Raw genomic sequence first — 21819 nt, forward strand, 5'->3', positions numbered from 1 at the left:
TAACATACAACCAAAAAGCTGGAAGCAAAATCATATCTTGCTTATACATGAGAGATGAACAAGACCATCACACAGGAATTAAAATAGAGCTTTGCAATTCAAAGCCGTATTGCTCAGGCACCTGTATTTCTGTTACAAAAAGTTTGCCAACTTGCCTTTCTCATTAACCTCTCTACGTCTCCCCACTCCTATTCTTTAAGTCAAAACCTCTACCTGGCACATGGGATTTGTAACTACAGGGGATGGGGAAGGCACACTCGATATGCTCAGAGGGGATCATTTAGAGCTTTTACTTTATTTTTCTTCAAGGGCCTTATGCTTTTGAACAACAGATGGAATTTCCACCTACCCATAACTAATCACTACATCTTAAACACCAGCTTTGTTCATTAAATTCAGAGTCACAAGTCTGCACATTTTTTAATTCTTTGAGGAAGAAAGAACTATTCACTGTCAAGTAGACTGAGCTTTCCTATTTTTCAATAAATGTTGTAACTAATTTGTTGATCAATAGGAACACTCTTCACATATACATAAAGTTTAGAGAATAAAGGCTCTTTGATTTAAGGTAATTTGGATTTGATACAGATTAAATTTCAAACCACAGAATTTCCAAAAGAGAATGTTGTTTGTTTTTTTTACCCTTAGGGATAGAGAAAAACTAAAATTGTGGCATTCTCTTATTAAGGCCCAAATTAGACACAAATATATAACTACTAAAAATAATCAGTAATTTATATATTTTATATAGGCAAGTACTTTCACAGTTTTAAATGTAAATTCTAATATAATTAAATCTATAATCTTGTATGCATTTTAATTTTCAAAGTATGTTTTTTACATGTAGTAGTATAAAGATAAATTTCAATTTAACTAAAGTTTTAATAATAAAAATTTTATATTATTGAACTCCAAGCTGAGGCTCTTCCTATAAATTAATTTTAATAAAAAGAAGATAAAAAACATGTATAGTCAAATGACAGCAAACTCACAATTATTAACAACCACACCTAAAACAAAAAGAAACTAAGCAAACAACTAGAACAGGAACAGAAAAACAGAAATGGAGATCACATGGAGGGTTAGCAACAGGGGAGTGGGAGGAGGAGAGAGGGAGAAAAGGTACAGAGAATAAGTAGTGTAGAAAATAGGGGGAAGGCAAGAATAGTATGGGGAATGTAGAAGCTAAAGAACTTATGACACATGGACATGAACTAGAGGGGGGAAATGTGGGTGAGGGAGGGTGTGCAGGGTGGAGGGGGGTGGAGGGGACTAATGGGACAGCTGTAATAGTATAATCAATAAAATATTTTAAAAGATTTAAAAAATTTTTAATAGTACTGTTTACAATGTCAAACTAGAAAAAGAAAAAAAAAGAGGTTAATTACCTGACTGAGAGCAATTGTTATCTAAAAAATCAGAAATTTATTGTGCAAATTTGGCAGTGCTATTCTATGTCTGTATCTGCAATAAATTACTATAATTGTCTGAGGAATCTTTTTGTTATTGAATTTACTGGGTGACATTGGTTTGTCTGAGGAAAATTAAGGAGGTAGTTCTAAGGAGTATCATTCTGCTGTGGCTTGATTAACCCCCTTAACCCAAGCAATCTCCCATTCTGATAGTGGGTCAGTCAATCTTTCTCTGAAATTCAAGCCACTTTGTTCTATTAGTCCGAGGCTGTGCTGTAAGGTGTATCATAATTCTCATATTTCCTAGTTAATTATTCCTTCTCTCACTTTGTGACACTCCTCCCCTAATCACTAATAATGCTTTCTGCCTTATAGTCTGTTTTTCTGATGGTACTATAGTTACATCAACTTTCATGTAACTAGTATTTGCTTGAAATATTTTTTCTGCCTTTCTTTACTTTCATCCTTTATATGTTTACATGTTTTAAGCAACATTGCACAGAGCTAAATTTAGTTACTGAATCAGTCCAAACTGAAAAATGTCAATAACCAGTTTAGTCTACATTCATCATGATCAATGATGTATTTGGAATCCATCTTACTATGAACTTTTCATATAATTTTTTTGCTTCTTTTTATTCTGTTTATTTAGCCTTTTACTAAACTGGTACTTTTCTCTCTTTTTACTCATTTTTCTATTAATTCATTTATAAATTACATATTCCATTTTTATTCTTTCAGTGGTCTTAATTTACATTAAAATTAATACCCAACTTAAGTCAAGTACCTATATGGCCTTATAATTTTCCTAAACCATATAAGCATTTTAGAATGCTTCAAAATTCATCATCTCCTCTTCACTTTAAACTTTAATATGGAGCTCTGGCCAGTGTAGTCCCCAAAAGGTTTGATTTCCAGTCAGGGCACATACCCAGGTTGTGGGTTCGACCCTCTTTTGGGATGTGTACCAGAAGGCAATCAAACCTTGTATCTCTCTCACATCCATTCTTCTCTCTCTCCTTCTCTCTAAAAACAATGAAAAAATGTCCTCGGATAAAGATTAAAAAACAATCCTTTATTGTGGACCTGTATTTTATTCTATCTTGTTTATGTGTCCCAAATCAGTCCCTATTTTTTTCTTACTTTATGCAATTAAGGCTTAGGTTTACCTACATGTTTACCAATTATTTATGTTTACTATTACTTCTTGCTATTCAATCCTTCCTTTCAAATTAGATTTCCTTCTTTGTTATACCAATAAATGGCTTCACTCTCACTCAGAGTGAAGACTAAAGTTCTTCCTATATCTTGCAAGGGTGGGAATATCTGGAGTTAAGAAATACTAGTCTCAAGTATATTGGATTTGATCACAAGAATTCTAGGAAAGGAACAGCACTGAATTAGTCTCTTTTCTTTCAGTATTCAGGAATCCAGGCATAAAAGCAGGGTTAAAGAAACACTCCTGAGAACTAGAAGCTTTGGGTTGAAGGTACCAGTTTATGATGATATAAATCAAAGTCTAGAACACAAATTGCATCAAGAGCTACCAGACTTCTGTTGGCTTTAACCTGCCTTCTCAGCCCCCACAAGGGTGATCAGGTCCTTTGGGACATAATGAAGTGATTTCTTGCATATGGTAAAAATTGAAATAGAACTAACTGAAAGAAATAAATTAAAAAGCCAAAGTTCTTTCTCTATATCCTTGGTCCCAACCTGCACTGTTACACACTAACAGTGCTGTAACCTTCTAAGGAAAAATGAATAAAGAGGAGAAGGAGGAAGGGGAGGAGAAGGAAGAGGAGGAGGAGGGGGCAGAAGGGAGGGGAGAGGGGGGAGGAGGGAAAAAACATATATACAAGGGAGGACCCTTAAAAAACAGAATTATCTTCTGGAGGGTGGGCCCCTTGTAGTACAGGCTCTGCCTGGTAGGTGAGTGTTCTAGGAACCCATCTGTATCACTGTACCAGCTGGCATTGTTGTGAGAGGCTGCATTCAGCTTCAGTGAATTTTTCTTGAGGACTCTTTCAATGCATTTGCCCATTTCATGATGGGTGATTTACAAGTGCACCTGCCCACAGAGTGCTAAGTGTTCAGCAGTTATTGACCAAAAAAGGCACGACCCAGATGCCTCACCCTTTGTATTCACCTGATCTCTCCCCAAGTGATTTTTTTTTTTGGTTTCCCCAGGTGAAAAGTCCTCAACGGGAAACGTTTTGCCAACATGGAAGAGATGAAACAAAAAATGGCAGAAATACTAAAACACATCAAAATCAACAATTTCAAAAATTTTTTGAGCAGTGGAAAAAAGTCTTGATAGGTATATTGCATCAAATGGAGAGTACTTTAGAGGTGACTAAACTTTAAACATGTAAGAATAAATACACATTTTTTAATAAATAAATTCCATTTTGGGGGGTCCCCCTCATAACTATTTTTCACTTGCAGTCAGATCAACTACATAAAGAAGGAGTACCCACACCTGACTTGGGATCAGCTACCTCCAGGACCATGCTCCTTCTCCAAGAGGAAAGGCCATTGGGCAAATGAGTGCCCTAGGCTTCAAAGGGAACCTAGTGCCTCCAAACCAACGATTGCCAAAACACTCCAAAATTAACAGTGCCTAAGACCTCCTACTGCCCTCACTGACCATCTGACCATCTGACCAATGGAGCCTCAGGTGACCCTTGATGTGGCAGGTAAGCCCATTAGATTTTTATTAGACACAGGGACTGCTTACCCTGCTCTGACCACACACCAGGGCCTCATTCTTCCAAAACCTGGTTGATCACTGGAGTAAATGGGCTTCTGCAATGCTACCACTTCACTCAACCCCTCAGCTGTGGCCTTGGGAATCTTATTTTCAGTCATACCCTTGCTGTGGTTTCTGGGTGCCCCATCCCTTGTTAGGGAAGACATCTTATCTAGTCCAGGAACCACCATCACACTAGGCACATTAGCTATAGAAGCTAATGGACCCTCATTGTTATGCACGATGGCCAATCTAACTTCTCACCCTGAACCAGAAAGCAGTAATATTCCAGAATCTGTCCTCCTCAAAGTGAACCCCGGGGTATGGGAAACTGGAGTACCAGGGAAGGCAATGATTGTAAGCCCTGTCAGGATATCTCTAAAACCAGGGGCACCCCACCCTACCAAAAACCTGAGGCCATAAAAGGGACTGAACCTTTCATTGAAAGATATTTAAAAAGCATGGGCTTCTCAGTACCTACCAGTCCCCATGCAATATGCCTGTTCTCCCACAAAAGCCAGACAGAGAATAGCTTCTTAGGACCTACCAGTCCCCATGCAATATGCCTGTTCTCTCACAAAAGCCAGACAGAGAATACTGGTTTGTATAAGACCTCAGAACAGTAAATGAGACTGTAATTCTGGTACATCCTATAGTTCCAAACCTCTACACGATCTTAACTCAAATCCCAGGAGAAGCCAACTATTTTACTGCATTAGATTGAAAGGATTCTCTTCTGTATCCCTCTTCACCCTCACTTCCAGTATTTGTTTGTATTTGAATGGACTAACCCCCAACCAGGGAGACTTGCCAATATACATGGACTGTATTCCCTCAGGCTTCAGGGACAGTCCCCATTTATTTGGAAATGCTTTAGCCAAGGAATTAAGGAACTCCAGTTGATCAACAGGGCCCAATATGGGTCCTGTATGGACCCTGTATGGACCCAGGGTCCAATATGTTGATGACTTCTTAATTTCTAGTACTATCAAAGAAGACTCAGATAATAATTCCATCCTAGTATTAAACTTCCTCACAGGTAGAGGGTATAAAGTCTCTCCTGAAAAGGCCCAAACAACCTCCCAGATGGTTCAATATCTAGGGTATCTACTCACCCCAGGAGCCTGGGCCTTGTCATGCAAAGAAAACAGGCCTCCTCCTGTGATCTCTTTTTTCTGCTTCCCCTCTCCCCCCTTATAAAAACCTCTGCCTGCACTGAGATGTTAAGATGAGCTTTAAGAGGACAGTCCCCCATCTTTATAGACTGCTGGCATCTGAAGAAACCACTTCCTTTTCAACAGCATCTGTCTAATGAGTTTGCCTTTTGCTGAAACAGGCAGCCAGACCTGTATTCAGTTACAGTAATGATAGGATCCCAATTATATGTGGAATCTAATGAACAAAATAACAAATAAAATAGGAACAGAAGTATAGATAATTAGAACAGACTGACAGCTGTCAGAGGGGAGGGGGGTAAATGAAAAAAAAAAAGGTGAAGGGATTAAGCAAAAAAGAAATACACAGACAAACACACAGACACAGACAACATATGATGACAGCCAGAGGAAAAGAGGGGGAGGGGGAGGTGGAAGAAGGCAAAGTGGGACTAAATGGAGATGGAAGGAGACTTTACTTTGAGTGATGGGTGCATGATGCAGTGAGCAGATGATGTCTGGTTGAGTTGTACACTAGAAATTTGTATGGTTTTGCAAACCAATGTCACCCCAATAAAAAAAATGCTGCTTTGGCACATTGATTATTTTGAGCAGAAGGTTTTTGAAGAAGGGTAAATACATGGAAAGGCTTTCCCTGGACCCACCACTCTACCTAAAGAGAGAGCCAAAAGGAACTCAACTGGCACCAGTCTAGCCAGGTGGTGATTCATCAGCTGGGGAAGATTGACTCTCTCTCTCTTTTTAACTTTTTTTTGACTGCTCCCTGATGTCTGCAAATAAGAGACTAGACTGCCATTGCAACTTTTCTGCTGTTATGATGACCTGTCCACCTTGCTTTAGATAGATGAATGCTGTGCAGTGCTTTTCTTGAAGGCTGTCATCCCCAGTTCATCCCCAACACTTGGGAGCCCAGACCCAGAGCAGCCTAGAAAGCCAATCACCAGGAGCTTCTTAACAATGCCAGTGGCCTCTCACTGGCATAATTCTTAATTCACTAGTGAGAAACTTGCCCTCTGGGCTCTCCCAGAGATGGTTAATTACTAGACTCTGATCTAACATAATAAGCCAATTTTTGTATGCCCCCCTCACCAAACCTTCCACCCCTTCTGCTGCCAAGGCATTCTGGCACAAACATCTCATTTACTCAAGACCATCATGGCTTTCAAGATTCAGGGCACTATCTCAGCAGCAAAGGGGCTCTAGGGGCCTTGCCAGGTTGCTCAATCCTGAGTCATGGGACAGTGACACACATCAATAAACTCTCTTACTCAGTCTTACATTTTATTCCTAGTCAAAACTCTCAGGACTCATTCCCAATGTAAATCGTCTCTTATCACAGGAGAGGAAACTAGAAGTAAACATCATACCCATTCAAACTTTGTCACAAACAACCATAGTGTTATGGTAGAATGAGCATCTAGAGGGGAAATAAAGGCAGGACTCCCATTGCAATCTAACAAAGAACTTAATACAGGAAGCTAAAAGCAAAAGCTCACATACTGACCCAGTCATCCTGAGCCTGGTTCCATAAGGTTGCCCGGCATTCTGACCAAGATAGTGTAGGGGTGGGGGCAGCCCTTGAAAGTTGGTGTGTATCATCTCCACTAGCTGGGAAAAGGAAAACCTTGGGACTGAGTATTCATCCCAAGGCCTAGAAGAGAGAAGGGGAGGGGGCTACAGTGCCCAAAGAAAAGCCCATAAACAACTCTGGTTAACCGTTTGCTTCATATCATGTATACAAAATGAACAAATAGAGTCTGCAGCAAAATAAGGATTTGGGCTAACAGACCCCCATACCTACATTTGGGTTGTCATGTCTCGCTGGGGGAAGCTGGTACCACCTATACCTGTTAATCAATATGTAACTCCCTCACCCCCATCTCCCTAACTATATAAGTCCTCAAAACAAAGGACTCTCTCTCTCTCTCGGCTCTTGGCCCCTCTTGGTTCTCTTGCCACACAGGGGACCCCTGGCCTGCTGGCCTCTGGCCACCCTTGCTTTTGTTTTCCTATTAGAACTTAGCATTAATAAACTTCACTTGCTTGCTAATAGAATCACTGTCCTATAATTCTTTACTGTGTCAGTGAGAAGAACCAAGTTTCTGGGAGCTTCTCTCATGACAATATTGCCCATCTATTTTTCTAAGAGCCCACTCAACCTTTCTAAAATTAATTTATGCTCTCCTAAGTAGCCTATATTCCCTCCTTTCTACTTCCCTTATTAAGATGGTACATTCTTAAATTTCATCCCTTTTTTGGGTATTCACTTATTTTTTCCTGTGATGCCCTCATACATGTATTATTGAAAAAATAAATTTGTATACTTTTTCTTCTTTTAATCTCTCTACTGTCAGTTTATTTCATAGACCTGGCTATTGAACCTAAGATAGCAGAGGGAAACTCTTTCCTTCTCTATATGTACACTCATTGTAAAAAGTCACTTTTAATCTGTGGATAAAAAAAAAGTAATGCTATAATAAATCTAACCAAAAATAACCTCACAAGGTGATCTGATCATAAATTTCTAACTGGGTAGGTCATGGTGCAAAGTCATGCCTCAAGCTTATAAACTCTGGTAAGAAGTTAAGCCAAGCTCTGTCCATTGTTCTGGCACATCTAGGTTAACATACCTTTGCAAGCCACTAGGAATCCTCTTTTCTATATCCCTTGAAGTCTAAACATCCTCAAGGAAGCATAGTATCTTGTTAACTATCCTGTACCTTACTGTCTACTACATTCATGCAATCTTTCTTAAGTACCCTCCTTAATTCCAAATGTATAAAAGAAACTGCAAAACTGTCATTCTTGGGAGCATTTCAGGTATTGCTTCCCAGCAATTGTCAGTTTGGCTCCAATAAACTTACAAAAATTCTCTACAGGTTTTGGAAGTTTCTTACACCAACAAATTCTAAAAAAGGCTTTTGGTTTCACTGACTTTTCTTTATTGGTTCCTATTTTCAACTTAATATTTCCACTGTAATCTTTATTACCTCCTTCTTTCTACTTGTTATGAATTTAATTTGTGTTCTCCCTCTGTTTGGGGAAAGCCATAAAAATCTAAATTTACAATTGATTCAAAGAACTGACATGTAGCCTTATTCCAGTTCATAAGGGCTTTAATAGGAGAAAATTATATACACAAGCAAAGCAGTTGCTTGCTCCTAATGGTGGCTGGCTGGGAATAAATCCTTCCCTCCCAGGACAGGGTCTGTTTTTCATAGGGGTTCATAGTAAAACCATATGCTAGATAGTCACTAGACCACCAGAGAGAGCAATGCCTTTCTAAGCTAACAGATAACATTGGGCAGTTATCCACTCTATACATTCATTAACCTTTCTGGGGGCATGAAGTTTATCTTTGGGTGGCATTCCAATTTTCTGGGTAGTGAGCCAAGCCTGAGGCTACAAAGAGTTAAACAGTCACAGAAAGTTAAACAGAGAATTCCGCATTTCCCAGGCAACTTTACTGCTGGAGCCCCTAGTGCACCTCTGACTTCCCCTACACCACCCTAGTGTCTTGAGGTGGAAGATTAGAACCCTGATGTGAGAACTGCTCCCTGCCCCCACAACAATACAAGTATTTAGTGCTATGAACTTCCTTCCCTAAGTTTAACTGCAACCCACAAATTTTGATATTTTATATTTTAAGTTCAAAATGTTTTTATATTTCCGTTTTTGACCCAGGGGTTATTTAAAAGTATGTTATTTAATTTCCAAATATTTGGGAGATTCTCCAGATATTTTTAAGTTACTTTGGGAGGAAGGATCATTGACTTCTTTGAAATACTTTGAAAACGTACGACGCTCTAGTGGTGTAATTGGTTAGCGTGCTGTACTTACACAAAATCATTTGAAAGTGTTACATTTTCCAAGAAAAAAATCCACATATCATAGTATTTTATAATTTCCTGGGGTTCACAGATCCCCTGAAACCTTTTCACAGAGCTCCTCAATTAATCATTACTGCTCTAAGATACTGAAAATGATTAAATTAAAAAAGAATTGCCTGAGAAGGAGAAATACTTTCTTGATTCCGATCACAGAGAAAACACTTTCCATATGCATCATGTCTCTTTAGGTGTGTCCTGAAAATATTCTAAATTGGTATAAACTCACACTAGTGTACTGAGTAAAAAGTGCTGTCAACCTAAGAATGTCCAAACCTGTAGAACTCGTTTATAAAGAGTTTATTTGAGTCAAAACTAATGACATATGCCAGGTAGCAAGACTTCAAAAGTTCCCAGGAATGGCAGTTTACAGCTTCTTTTACACGTTTGGATTTATGGAGGGAATGATTACATGAAGGTGGGAGAAAGCAAGTCAGGGACTGGATTGCAGGATAGTTAAAAAGATTATGTGTTCTCTTGAAGATGATTTCTCCTCTAAGGAACCTGAAAAGTGGCATTTCATGGGTGTATTAACCAGGATGCACAGAAACAATGTGTATGGCTTGCTTAAGGCAAAGATAAAAGTTTTTACTGAAGAAGCTGTATGCCTGGCCATGATCACTCACCATAACTGCCTAGTCAGAAATGTATGCTCAGATCACCCTGTGAGGTTGCTTTCCCTGGAATCCCTTTTACTCCACAGTGTCCTATGTGCTTCACATAGTAATTAAAGACAATCAATAGCTTTTAAAATGCAAATGAGTTCTTTTATATTCAAATGCAGTGAATTTTAGATTGTATCCTAATTTTTAAAAGGAAGCATTTAGGTGTCTTTTCCTTCGGGCTTGTCCCTGGTGCCTGGGGATTTTATTGGTGATCTTTCAACCTTGCCTCCCTCCCCACCACTCTACTCCAGCTCTCCAACTCAGAACCATCTCTAATGCTGGGGCTCAGAGATCCTGTACCACTAGAATACTGCAGATCCAATCCCTGAGCATGTGTTCCATTTGCAAGGCTATCTTACCTCAGGTCACACTGCGCTGATACCTAGAGAATGAGTAGAGGTAGAGAATAAGCTACCTAGACTAAGGGTGTCAAACTCATTTTCACTGGGGGCCACATCAGCCTTGCAGTTGTCTTCAAAGGGCCAAATGTAATTTCAACTCCTTAACAGTTAAGAAGTAGTTACACTTATACAGTCCTAAAATTATTTTGGCCCTTTGAAGGTAACTGCAAGGCTGATGTGGCCCCCAGGGAAAATGAGTTTGACACCCCTGGCCTAGGGGGTAAGTGTAGGTTTTCTTTATATCTTATTTGTGATTGTGGCTGTATCTTTGCTGTTACTTGTATGTATATGTCTGTGTGTGCTAGGAAGAGGGTGCTCTGAGTGAATCAGAACCTAACTTCACTAACTGCTGACAGCTTCTCTCAGAAACACACTTTAAATAGTATAATTTTAAAAGGATACATTAGGGAACTAAATTACATTCTTATACCTTGGAACAGAGATAAGAGTGAAAGTTCTTGATCACTGATATGATTGAAAAGATTTGAAAGTTCTTAGTATTAAATGGACCAGGAAAGTCAGACTAATCCTAATATATTAAGAAAATCTTCATAGTATCGAAGTGTAAAATTTTGGGGCAAGGTCCAATTGCCCAATCTCTTTTCAAGTCCCTAGCTACTATAGCCTAGATCAGCCAGCCTCTGTAAGCCAAGATTAGCAAAGTCACCCAGCTATACCTCCACTTACCCTGGAAAGTATGAGCAATAAATGTCTACTGTATGCTGCTCAGGTTTTGAGGTTGTCTGTTATGCAACATTCTTATTGCACACAGAGAATTAATTCAGACTTTGAAAGACTTTAACTTCAATGTTCAAGTTTTGACTTTCTCTTGAAAATATTTCCTAATGCCAGTAACCGTTATTTGATGTTTCTCTGTCTTCACTATAGCCTATTGAATCTTAGACAAGCATGACCATCTACTACTGACCTGGCACAGTCCCCAGAAAATCAAGCTTTTAAAGTCTGGGAAGCAAGTCAGAGCTATCTTAAAGAAAAGGATGAGTGGCCCTAAAATAGTCCAACATAAGGACAGATAAGAACAGACAGAAATAAGGAAGAGTAGAAGGTTGTCTAAAGAATCAAGAGGGTGGGTAATCCAAAGGGATCAGTGTATTTCTATTATGGCTAAAATACATTTGGTACAACAGGATCTACTAATATGGTTCACTTGTCAATGAACCATAATACAAAAACTATTTATATAATAGTTTTATAAACATAATATAAAAACTATTCCAAGTGATTTCTTACTTTCTTGGTGCTCTCCCTCCTGGGGGTACTCCTGTGCCTTTCCTTTCATCCTTTTCTTCCCACACAGGTGTGCATCTCCTAAACTTTAAGAGATATCATGAAACTTGCAACCAGGGGAGCAGTGGGCAGTGGCAGCTCCTACCAGGCTAAACCCCTAAACCCGTCTTCATGGTCCCCCTGTTTGCCCACTCTCCGGTGAGCTGTGAGCAGCCCCACTTAGCCTCTCTCCTATCCCTTCTTCTATCCTAAGGTTTCCTTGTTTCACTGTCCTAAGCTTCAATAAACATACTCTCAAAAATCACACACTATCATTAACAACTTAAATGTTAATAACATAAGTTATTACCATATGATATTATACAGGTTATAACCAGATAGATGACATTTAAATCTGCATTCAGTATTCATTTTAAAACTAAAAAAAAGTTGACCTCATGTTTCTATATCACTTAAATAGCACAATGTAGGTTTTCTTCCATTATAGGAATGTCAGGTCTCCAAATTATTTATTATACAAAGAATAAAGTATATACTGTATTTACAAAGCTTTAAAAAGTCTTATCGCCATCAAGAACTCCTGACCTCGTACAAAGTTAATGACCTGCACTGAAGCTGAAACCTCCCCTGAAATGTCGTTCTATTATTGTTTCACATGGTCTGTAACCTATTCAGATGCCAATCTACTTTCTCCGTTTGTAACATTTGACATTTATACACTAAGATCCTAGATATTCCATTATATAATAATTATTGTTGGAAAGTATCCTGACAGTTTACCTTTTTAAAGGAATACTTATTAGTATATTTGCCTATAATTTTGATATTACAAAAGTTTATAAGTCTATAAATTATAAAACAGTAATTCCCTTATGTATTAATATTTTAATTTCCTTTAACATATAGAAGACAAAGAAATTTATTCTAATTCCCATAGCAAGGTCTAGTGACATTTTCTTTTAAAGGTCACATTTCAAAACTCTTCAAATTACAAACATGTCACTATTAAATAATGTTTGTTCAGTTCAATCATAAAATATTTTATAGGTACATCTATGGGTATTCATGTGTTTGTGAACATAAAATTTTACTTAGTAAATAAATTATAACTTCTAATTGTTGTCAACACAGATGAATAAGGATTTTTAAATGATGAGAGTCTAGAAAACACTAATTTATTTCCACAAAAGAGCACCTTGGAAGCCAGTGTTCACATGACACATACTGAATTAGAGGAAGTAAACCCTACTGCTATAACTCATACAGGAGAACTTAAGGCTAAATCCCCATTATTTGTGAATTAAACTACTAAACCACCTAAGTATTTGCTATTGTCTGAATGTTTGTATCACCCCAAACCCAATCCGTGTGTTGAATCCTAATGCCCAAGGTGACAGCATTCAAAGGAGAAACCTGTAGGAGATGCTGCAATCCCAAGTGTGAAGTACTCAAGAACGGGATCAGAGCCCTTAGCAAAGAAGCTTGAGAAAGCCTTGCCCTTTCTACCCACTGAGGTTATAGAGAAAAGAGAGCGACCTACCAGCCATAAAAGAGGCTCTCATTAGACATCAAATAGCTGGTGCCTTCATCTTGGACTTCCCAACTCCCAGAACTGTGAGCAACAAATTACTATCATCTACAAGCCACCCAGTTTATGGTATATTATAACATCTCAAATGTACTATGACACTATCCATTAAGAACAAAGAAATTAAATATACTGATACATAAATGAAATACATTATACATGTATAAAAACAGTAGATGTAGCCCTGGCTGGTGTAGCTCAGTGGATTGTGCGCGGGCCTGTGAACCAAAGGGTCCTGGTTTGATTCCCAGTCTAGGGTACATGCCTGGGTTGCAGGCCGGGTCCCCATTAGGGGGTGTGCAAGAGGCAACTACACATTGGTGTTTCTCTCCCTTTCTCCATCCCTTCCCCATTCTTTAAAAATTAACTCTTAAAAAAAAACAGTAGATACAGATCTCTATGTCATATTATAAAGGGAATAAGTGAATCACAAAATAATATGTATGCATGAGCCCAAATTTTATTATTTAAAAAAAAGATGTATTTGTATTGAAATACAAGAGAGAGTTTTAAAAGCTGGCCTAGAGTCAAATCTGAGCTTGAATGCTAGTTTCAATACTTGTTAGCTCACATCCTATTTTTAGCGATCTATTTCAGGCATGCTACTAATTCTTCCTTCTCAGCCTCAATTTCCACATTTCACAATGGCAAATACTGATATTTCCATTTCATAAGACTGTTGTGAGATAAAAGAGATGATACATGTGCGAGGCTTGACACAGTCCAGGCCACTTTAAGGGCTTGATAATGGTAGTTACTTTGATGGCCCCACCCTAACCTTAAATAGTGAATTACCTGCTACGATTTAAGAAGCAGAAAAAAGAATTTAAAGATTTTTCCTTATAGAGGTTTAGCTTTGTATGACACATAATTTTGGCTATTAATAACAGAAAAGCCTTAGAAAAAGGTTACATGCATGTGTAATGATAAAATAATTTCAGATTGTTTTAAGTCTATATATATATACTATAATGTATATACTATATATAACTTACATATTTTATTCTACTATATGCAGAACATTAAAATAATGAGGTTGAAAGTAAACACATAGGTTTCATAGAAACATGGAAGAATAGATCCGAATAGACACAATGAGTTTAAATCACCCACAGAAAAAACCTACTTGGAAAAATCCTTTTATGAGACTTTATCCTGATGTGACTAAAGGCAGTTCCATATACTAAAATGTTCTGATAGCCAAGGAACTTTCACAACTACCCTTTAGGGAAATTTAGGACTCTTGTCAAGCTGCTCATTTTCAAGTCACCTTCCACCTGCATTTTATTAAATTTATTGAGGTGACAGTGATTAACAAAATTATACAGGTTTCAGGTGAACAGGCAAAATAGAGACAGACTCATAGATAGAGAACAGGCTGACAGCTGTTGGGAGGTTTGGGGGGCTGAGTGAGGAGTGGAGGGATTGAGCAAACAAGGTAGAAGAGAACAGGCATGGACACAGGGAACAGGCGCTGGACGTGTGGAGGATGATGGGGGAGGGGATGGGGGGTTAAATGGTCAGTCACCCTTTTTGAAAACATGCTTGAGGTAGAAGATTGTCAGGAAGGAGGAAACTCTGGAGGTGCCCCAGGGCTAAGATAAAGGGGGTCAATACAGGACAGAGACCCGTTCTAAGACCAGTAGTTCCCGATTTCTAGGAAAGCGCTGAATCATGGGGAATCATGAATGCATCTGCACAGAAAATACTACCTGATCCCTGCTTCCTTATAATAGCATTATAATAAACAGACATCGTGTGACCCCCTTCTCCTGTGGCCAGTAAAGAAAAATCACCAGAGACCACATGTGCAGTAGCTTTAAAGTAATACAACTACTTGTACATGAGCAATTAAAGCCCACCAAAACTAGTTAGGAAAGATCTGCCCTATAAGAGTAGAACCCCTCCAGCCCCTGAGGTCAATCTCTGCTCAGAACTGGCCTACTCCTATGTTCTGAGGAGTGTATTATTGCTTAATAAATCTACTCTTTCTCTTTCTGCTACAAACTCTGTGTGTTCAGTTCAATTCTTTGTCCGCAATCACCAAGAACCTGGTTACTTCTGCCCACCTGTGACATGCTCACCTTTAAAATTCTAGCTTTCCTTTATCTTACTTCTTGAACTGATTTATATTACCTTTCAACCTTGTGGACTTGAGGCTTAAATTTTTCATCTATAAAAACAATCCTGCATTTTTAGACTTATCATACTAAATTTCAAGTCAACATTTCCATTTACAAAGCTGATATTCTACTTAACAATCTGTTTCAAGTCTTTCTCCCACTAAACATTTAATTTTGGCCATTTTCCTCTGAGTGTTTTCAGTGAAACAATACTACAAGTTTAGGAATATAACAAGATCAAGGAACAAAACATGTCAAATTTTGAAACACAAGAGTGGAAGAAACAGTATTATTAACACCTAAAAAAATGAGAGATAAATACTAAAATGTTACTTATTGTTAATCAATAATACATTTTAAAAATAGAGCAAATGATCCTCTTTGTACTCTTATTTAATGCTAGGGGTTTATTTATAAAATACTATAAAATAAAAATTGAAAAGTAAATTTTCTTGTGAAAAAAGGAAACAATTCGATTAAAAAATGTTAGTTAATGACTTTCCATTAACTTTTAGCATACAGTAGATTTGGTAGGCCTACGTAACTTAGGGTCACAGACTACTTGACCAGTAATATCAATTTAATCAGATGTATGTTGATATATTTTAATTTTGTCAATACCTTTTGCATTACTACCTTAACAAAAGTCACAAGTTACCATTACCACTGCGTCCTCCTGCCAAAAAAGGTTGAATATTTCCCATATATATACTGGTTCTTCCTCCTAATGTTGTCTTTAGGTGGGACCATCTCATAATGATTATCTTCCTGACATTTTCACTATTACACTATTGGATATAGTCCTGACTTTCATATATAGGAATACACCATGTGGCCCTGGCTGGTGGCTCGATCGTTAGAGCACTGTCTCAATACGCCCAGGTTGCAGGTTTGACCCCTAATCAGGGTACATTCAAGAATCACCAGTGAATATATCAATAAGTGGAACAAATAAATCGATGTTTTATTCTCTCTTTCTTTCTCCCTCTTCCTTCTCTCTCTAAAACCAATAAATTAAAAAATAATAATAAATAAACCATGCTTTTTTAAAAGCTTGAGACAAAAATTAGTCATCTAATTACCTACAAAGAGCTTTGATGGTCTCTATAGGGTCAGTTTTCAATAAACAAAGTTTCAAAACAAGATGCTTTTAAATTGTTTGCCAAAGCTGCAAGAACAATTAAATGGAAAATAGCACCATATTATTAATAGCATGCAAAACAAAACCCGGCCAGCCTTTGGAACTGAAAGTAGGATATGACTGTACCATCAAGACTCATTTTACACAAATTCCTTCAGTTCCATTTGTTACCGGCCTCGCCTAAAAATTATTCCAGCGCCACATGGACCTACTAGGATGCAGGTAAAACAGATTACTTCATTTTCTGACATTGCTACTAGGAGCAGTCAGAGAGGCTAAACTGAAACTATGGTTGGTTACACAATAAGGACAGTTAATGTAGTCCATCAATGACAGTTAAAAGTATATTAAAGCCTTATTCTTTAGATTTCAGTTAGCTCACATATATACTAGTTAAACATGCACTTAGCTTTAAATAATTAATTTATAGAATTAAGATTATGATTCAGCTATACAGCTATTGTTTTAAATATATGCAAACCCCGGTTTCAAATGGAATAATTTTAGGGTTAAATTTCCAGGCTATAGGGTTAGAGCCTTTAGAAACTTAATCAATACTTTCATATTACAATTTTAAGCATGTCACTTCTTCCAATCATTTTCTAACAGTTCAATTTCACAGTAGGTAACAGTGCATGAATATCTAGAGTAAGTGGTTAAAGAAAGGGTAAATTTGATCAATCTGAAATAATCATTATTTTAAAAACATGTAATTAGCCCATAAGTGGCACACACATTGTTTTAACAAGTCCTATTTAAAAAACCTGCCTGCATTCTGAGAGTATAACAGTGGCAGGAGGGCCATTTTTAATAGATGTAACACTTTTTTTTCTGATTAAAATTCATCACAAAGTTTCAAAAGTTCACTAGAGTAAAAATGCCAGTAAATTAATATTCACAGTGTGGTGATGGCTGGGGGGGAAGGGAGTACAAGGGGACTAAATGGTAATGGAAAAAATACAATAAAAATATTAAAATACCTCCCAGCTAAGATTGAGGCTTAGGCAAATACGCCTTGCTTCCCCTGCACAACCAAAAGAAGGACAACAACTAATTTAAAAACAAAAAATAACCAGAACTGCAAGAAAATTGAACTATATGGAAATCTGACAACCAAAGAGTTAAAGAAGAAATATTCACCAAGACTGGCAAGAAGGGTGGAGATGTGCAGCTGCAGTGGAGAGGACCAAAGGCAAGGCAAAAGATGGAGGACTGTGTGAGGTGGTGATTAGTGAACCAGGCATTCCAAATTCGAGTATGGATAACCTGAGAGGAACAACTGGGGAGTGAGGCAAACAGCTCAACCCAGGATTCCAGCATGAGGAAATAAAACCTCAGAATCTGTGCTGGTAAAAACCTCTGAGGGTTGTGGCAGCGGAAGAAATGCCATTTTTTCAAAGGGGGGTGAGAGCCGAGCAAGTGGCTTTGTTCCCTCTCTAATCCTTCCCCCACATACAGCACCGTGACACATCCAACGTGGGTTGCCCCATCCTGGCAAATACCTAAGACTCCACCCCTTACAATGTAACAGGTGTGCTGAGACAAAGAAATATAGCCAAAATGAAAGAACAGATCAAAACTCCAGAAAAAGAACTAAACAATGAGGAGACACCCACCTATCAGATGCAGAGTTCAAAACACTGGTGATCAAGATGATCACAGAAATGACTGAGTATGGTTGCAAAATGGAGGAAGAAGTGAAGGCTAGTGAAATAAAGAAAAATATACCAACAGTGAAGGGAAGGAAATCGGGACTCAAATCAACAATTTGGAGCAGGAGGACGAAGTAAACATTCAACCAGAACAGAATGAAGAAACAAGAATTCAAAAAAACGAGGATAGGCTTAGGAACCTCTGGGACAACTTTAAACATTCCAACATCCAAATCATAGGGGTGCCAGAAGGAGAAGAGGAAAAGCCCGAAATTAAAAACTTATTTGAAAAAATTATGAAAAACTTCCCCAACCTGGCAAAGAAAACAGGCTTCTGGGAAGTCCAGGAAGCTCAGAGAGTCCCAAAGAAGCTGGACCCAAGGAAGCAAACACACACAAAGGTACATTATAATTAAGTTACCCAAGATTAAAGATAAGGAATCTTAAAAGTGGCAAGACAAAATGAGAGAGTTACCTACAAAGGAGTGCCCATAAGATTGTCAGCTGATTTCTCAAAAGAAACTTTACAGGCAAGAAGGGGCTGGAAACAAGAATTCAAAGTCATGAAAGGCAAGGACTTAGATCCAAGATGACTCTATGCAGCAAAGCTATCATTTAGAATGGAAGGGCAGATAAAGTGCTTACCAAATAAGGTCATGTTAAAGGAGTTCATTGCCAAGCCCTTATTATATGAAATGTTAAAGCGGGGGTATGCTGGTGGAAGGGGGGGTGTAGGGCAGAGAAGGATAAAGGGGAGAAAAAAATGGGCCAACTGTAATGGCATAATCAATAAAATATACTAAAAAATTAAAATAAATTAAAAAAGAAAGTACATAAATATTAAATAAAACATCAACTGGTCACAAAAATTAATTAATTACTATTCAGTCCATTTTATATTTATAGTTAGTCAAATATTGTAAAATTAGTAATTTTTAAAAAATGATGAAAGTTTATAGAAGAGATAACACTTACAAGCTGCTCTGATTTCACACCGTATAACTGGATGGTCTTTGCCACGTTTTTTGATATGGCCAGTGTCAGGTCTCCATCAACAGCAGCTACATTTAGTTCACTGGACAAAACAAACAGACTTCATTATTAGCAGCAGTGCTTATTAACAAACATATAAACCTAAAACGAATACACAATATGGTAATTCTTTTTATAGGTTTAATTGATTGCTTGCAAGAATTGGTTGCATTGTTTCATTTTCCCTTCCAAATTCAGCATTAGAAGAAAGTGATTTGAGATGGCTTTGTTAACGATCAGTTTCTCATTAATAAAAACATGTCATGTGTGGATTCAGGCTGTGATTATGAGAGTAAATTGTGTACAGATTTTTTAAGTTGCAACCTTGTTAATACTGAGAAGTGCAATTAGAGCCACTGTATATTACAGACATCTGCACGGAAATGACAGCTCTTGAATGGAAATGATGACCTTGAAGGACAGGGGCTAACAATAAAAATCACATATGATACATAAAGGAACTCAATTTCTAGAAATTAATGCCAATTTACGCTATTTTGTTTAGATTTTCAAATATCTCAAAAGCATAGTAAGAATTTGAAATTTTGAATTCTTAAAGTATTTCTTTCTTGTGTCTATTTCCAACTTTAACACCGAGTTAACTGGGACATTTGAACTGACTACCAAGCCAAAAAAGACAAAACAAACAAATCCTGGAGTGTTTACAAACACCATGGAAAGAATACTAAGAGTTAAAAATTACATGAAATCCCACAAGAGGTAAAAAGCAGGAGAAGTATTTATTGTCTCTGAAGTAGCAGATTAAATTTTGGCACTGATCAGATTCTCTTGATGAAGCAATTGAAGGACTTTGAGACAACATTAGTGCAGACTATAGGTGACAAAATGTCTTCTCAAAGGTCTGTGGAGAAAGTCTCTAGCCATGTAATATGGAAAGTAGAGATATTTACTGAAGATACAAGACACAAGAAGCATTGTTTGTAGGACAATGATGCCTCAGTCCCCTTCAAAGTAGGCAACTTTGGGATCTCACACAGTTCTCACAATTGCCATCAGCTACCCTGTCATATTTTCCTGAATCTCATAGATTGTCTGATATCTCTTCCCTTTCAGAGGTGATTTTAGTTTTGGGAAAAAACAGAAGTTGAAGGGCACCAGAGGGGCTGTAGAGGGGCTGTGTCACCTGGTGATTTGATGTTTCACCAAAAAAACTGCATGAAATGTGATGCATGAGCAGGCATGATGTCACGATGAAGCTGCCCAGTCACCAGTTGCCCATAGCTGCAGCCTTCTGAATCATCTGAATAATTTCCATGAATGAATGTTCAAGCTTAATGCAAAATTTGATGTAGATTCACGCTCTACTCACTTAGTCATTTTGATGCAACAGCCACACAGTACACATGCTCACACAGCAGCATCTTCTGCCCCCACTAACTAGTACAGTGAAGTTATCATTGTTCACACATGTGCACTCCAGCCCACTCTCCTTGGCTGCTAGGTTACATTGATTTTGCACAAACCATTCTCATTATATTTATAATGGATATACTTTTTCCAGACAGATCTCATATAATAGTGAGACATAATTTCTTTAATGTTCACTTTTAAACACTGGTGTAAGTATGCTTCTTTAAGGTCCACATTATATTTGATTACAGCATTGCCAAGCTGCATAAAGGAATGAGAGGGATGCCCCTTTAATATTCCTATAAGAAGGTCAAAGAGAACAAGTTGAATCAGGACTATTTTTATTGCTATCATGGTAAACAGATAAACACATTAGGGTTAAAAAAATCTTGAGTCAGAACTTTGGAAAGTCAAGATAATTGTGGAGAGATTTAGGATCAAGATGCTGGATAATTAGACAATGTTAAGGTATATTTGCAGCTGGAAAGATGCTTATGTATATTATATCTGTGATTTTGTAGTCTTATTCTGACATGCCACAGAATCACCACCTTCAAATTTGTAGTGTAAAAGAATCTAGACATTTCTATACCTTGGTCCTATATTGACTAACTACTAGTTTTACCCCTCAAAATGTTCAGTGACAAATGTAAAGACCTACTGTTATGACAATTTGTTAGCTATGGCAGGAACTGAGATAGTCATAACTACAAACGGATTTGGGCAGCTGTAATATCTAAAGGCAACAGTATAACTGATACAGAGAGATCTGATCAGATCACTGGGGAGGAGAAGGAGGGGAAGTGGGAGGAGGTTTCCCAAGGCAATGGTAAACAGCCTAAGATGGGATTGGCCGAGAAGCTGAATGCCTCTGGAGTGCATGGAATTATGAGCCAGAAGATTTAAAATAAAGAAAAGAGGGCAGAGACTGGCTCTCTGGCTCTCCTCCTCAAGGATGCCTGGATGACAATGCTGTAGCTGCCTGCATTTTCCAAAGGACAGTATTTTGGATGGATTTTGGATGGGAGAAGAAATTCCAGGGCCCAGCTTAGGATCAGACTGGCCTGGCAGAGGATGTCAGGGTTATTCTTCTTTGGGTGTTCTACAGCAGCAGTCCCCAGCCTTTTTGGCACCAGGAACCAGTTTCATGGGAGACAATTTTTCCAGGGATAGGGGAAGTTGGAGAGACAGGAGGCAAAGCTTAGGTGCTATTGTAAGTGAAGCTTAACTCCCTTGCTTGTCACTCACCTCCTGCTGTGCAGCCTGGTTCCCAACAGGCCATGGACCAGTACCAGTACATGGCCCTGGGGTTGGGGGCCCCTGTTCTAGAGGGAACAGGTTCTGAGACAGAAGCCTGCCATCTTTCTAAAATTGT

At 38.1% G+C, this 21819-nt stretch overlaps 1 protein-coding gene across 2 annotated transcripts in view; it reads right to left on the reverse strand.

Annotated features, from left to right (window-relative positions):
- Nucleotides 1-21819, reverse strand: part of COG5 (component of oligomeric golgi complex 5) — a 361130-nt gene that overhangs the window by 81343 nt on the left and 257968 nt on the right. For both annotated transcript variants that reach the window (XM_045828077.1, XM_045828076.1), the window contains one exon: nt 19017-19116. In XM_045828077.1, the coding sequence (XP_045684033.1) occupies nt 19017-19116 (100 nt within the window). The remainder of the gene's footprint in view (nt 1-19016; nt 19117-21819) is intronic.

The sequence above is a fragment of the Phyllostomus hastatus genome, unplaced genomic scaffold (genome assembly GCF_019186645.2).
Source record: "Phyllostomus hastatus isolate PE091 unplaced genomic scaffold, TTU_PhHast_1.1 phas_scaffold_78, whole genome shotgun sequence".
NCBI lineage: Eukaryota > Metazoa > Chordata > Mammalia > Chiroptera > Phyllostomidae > Phyllostomus > Phyllostomus hastatus.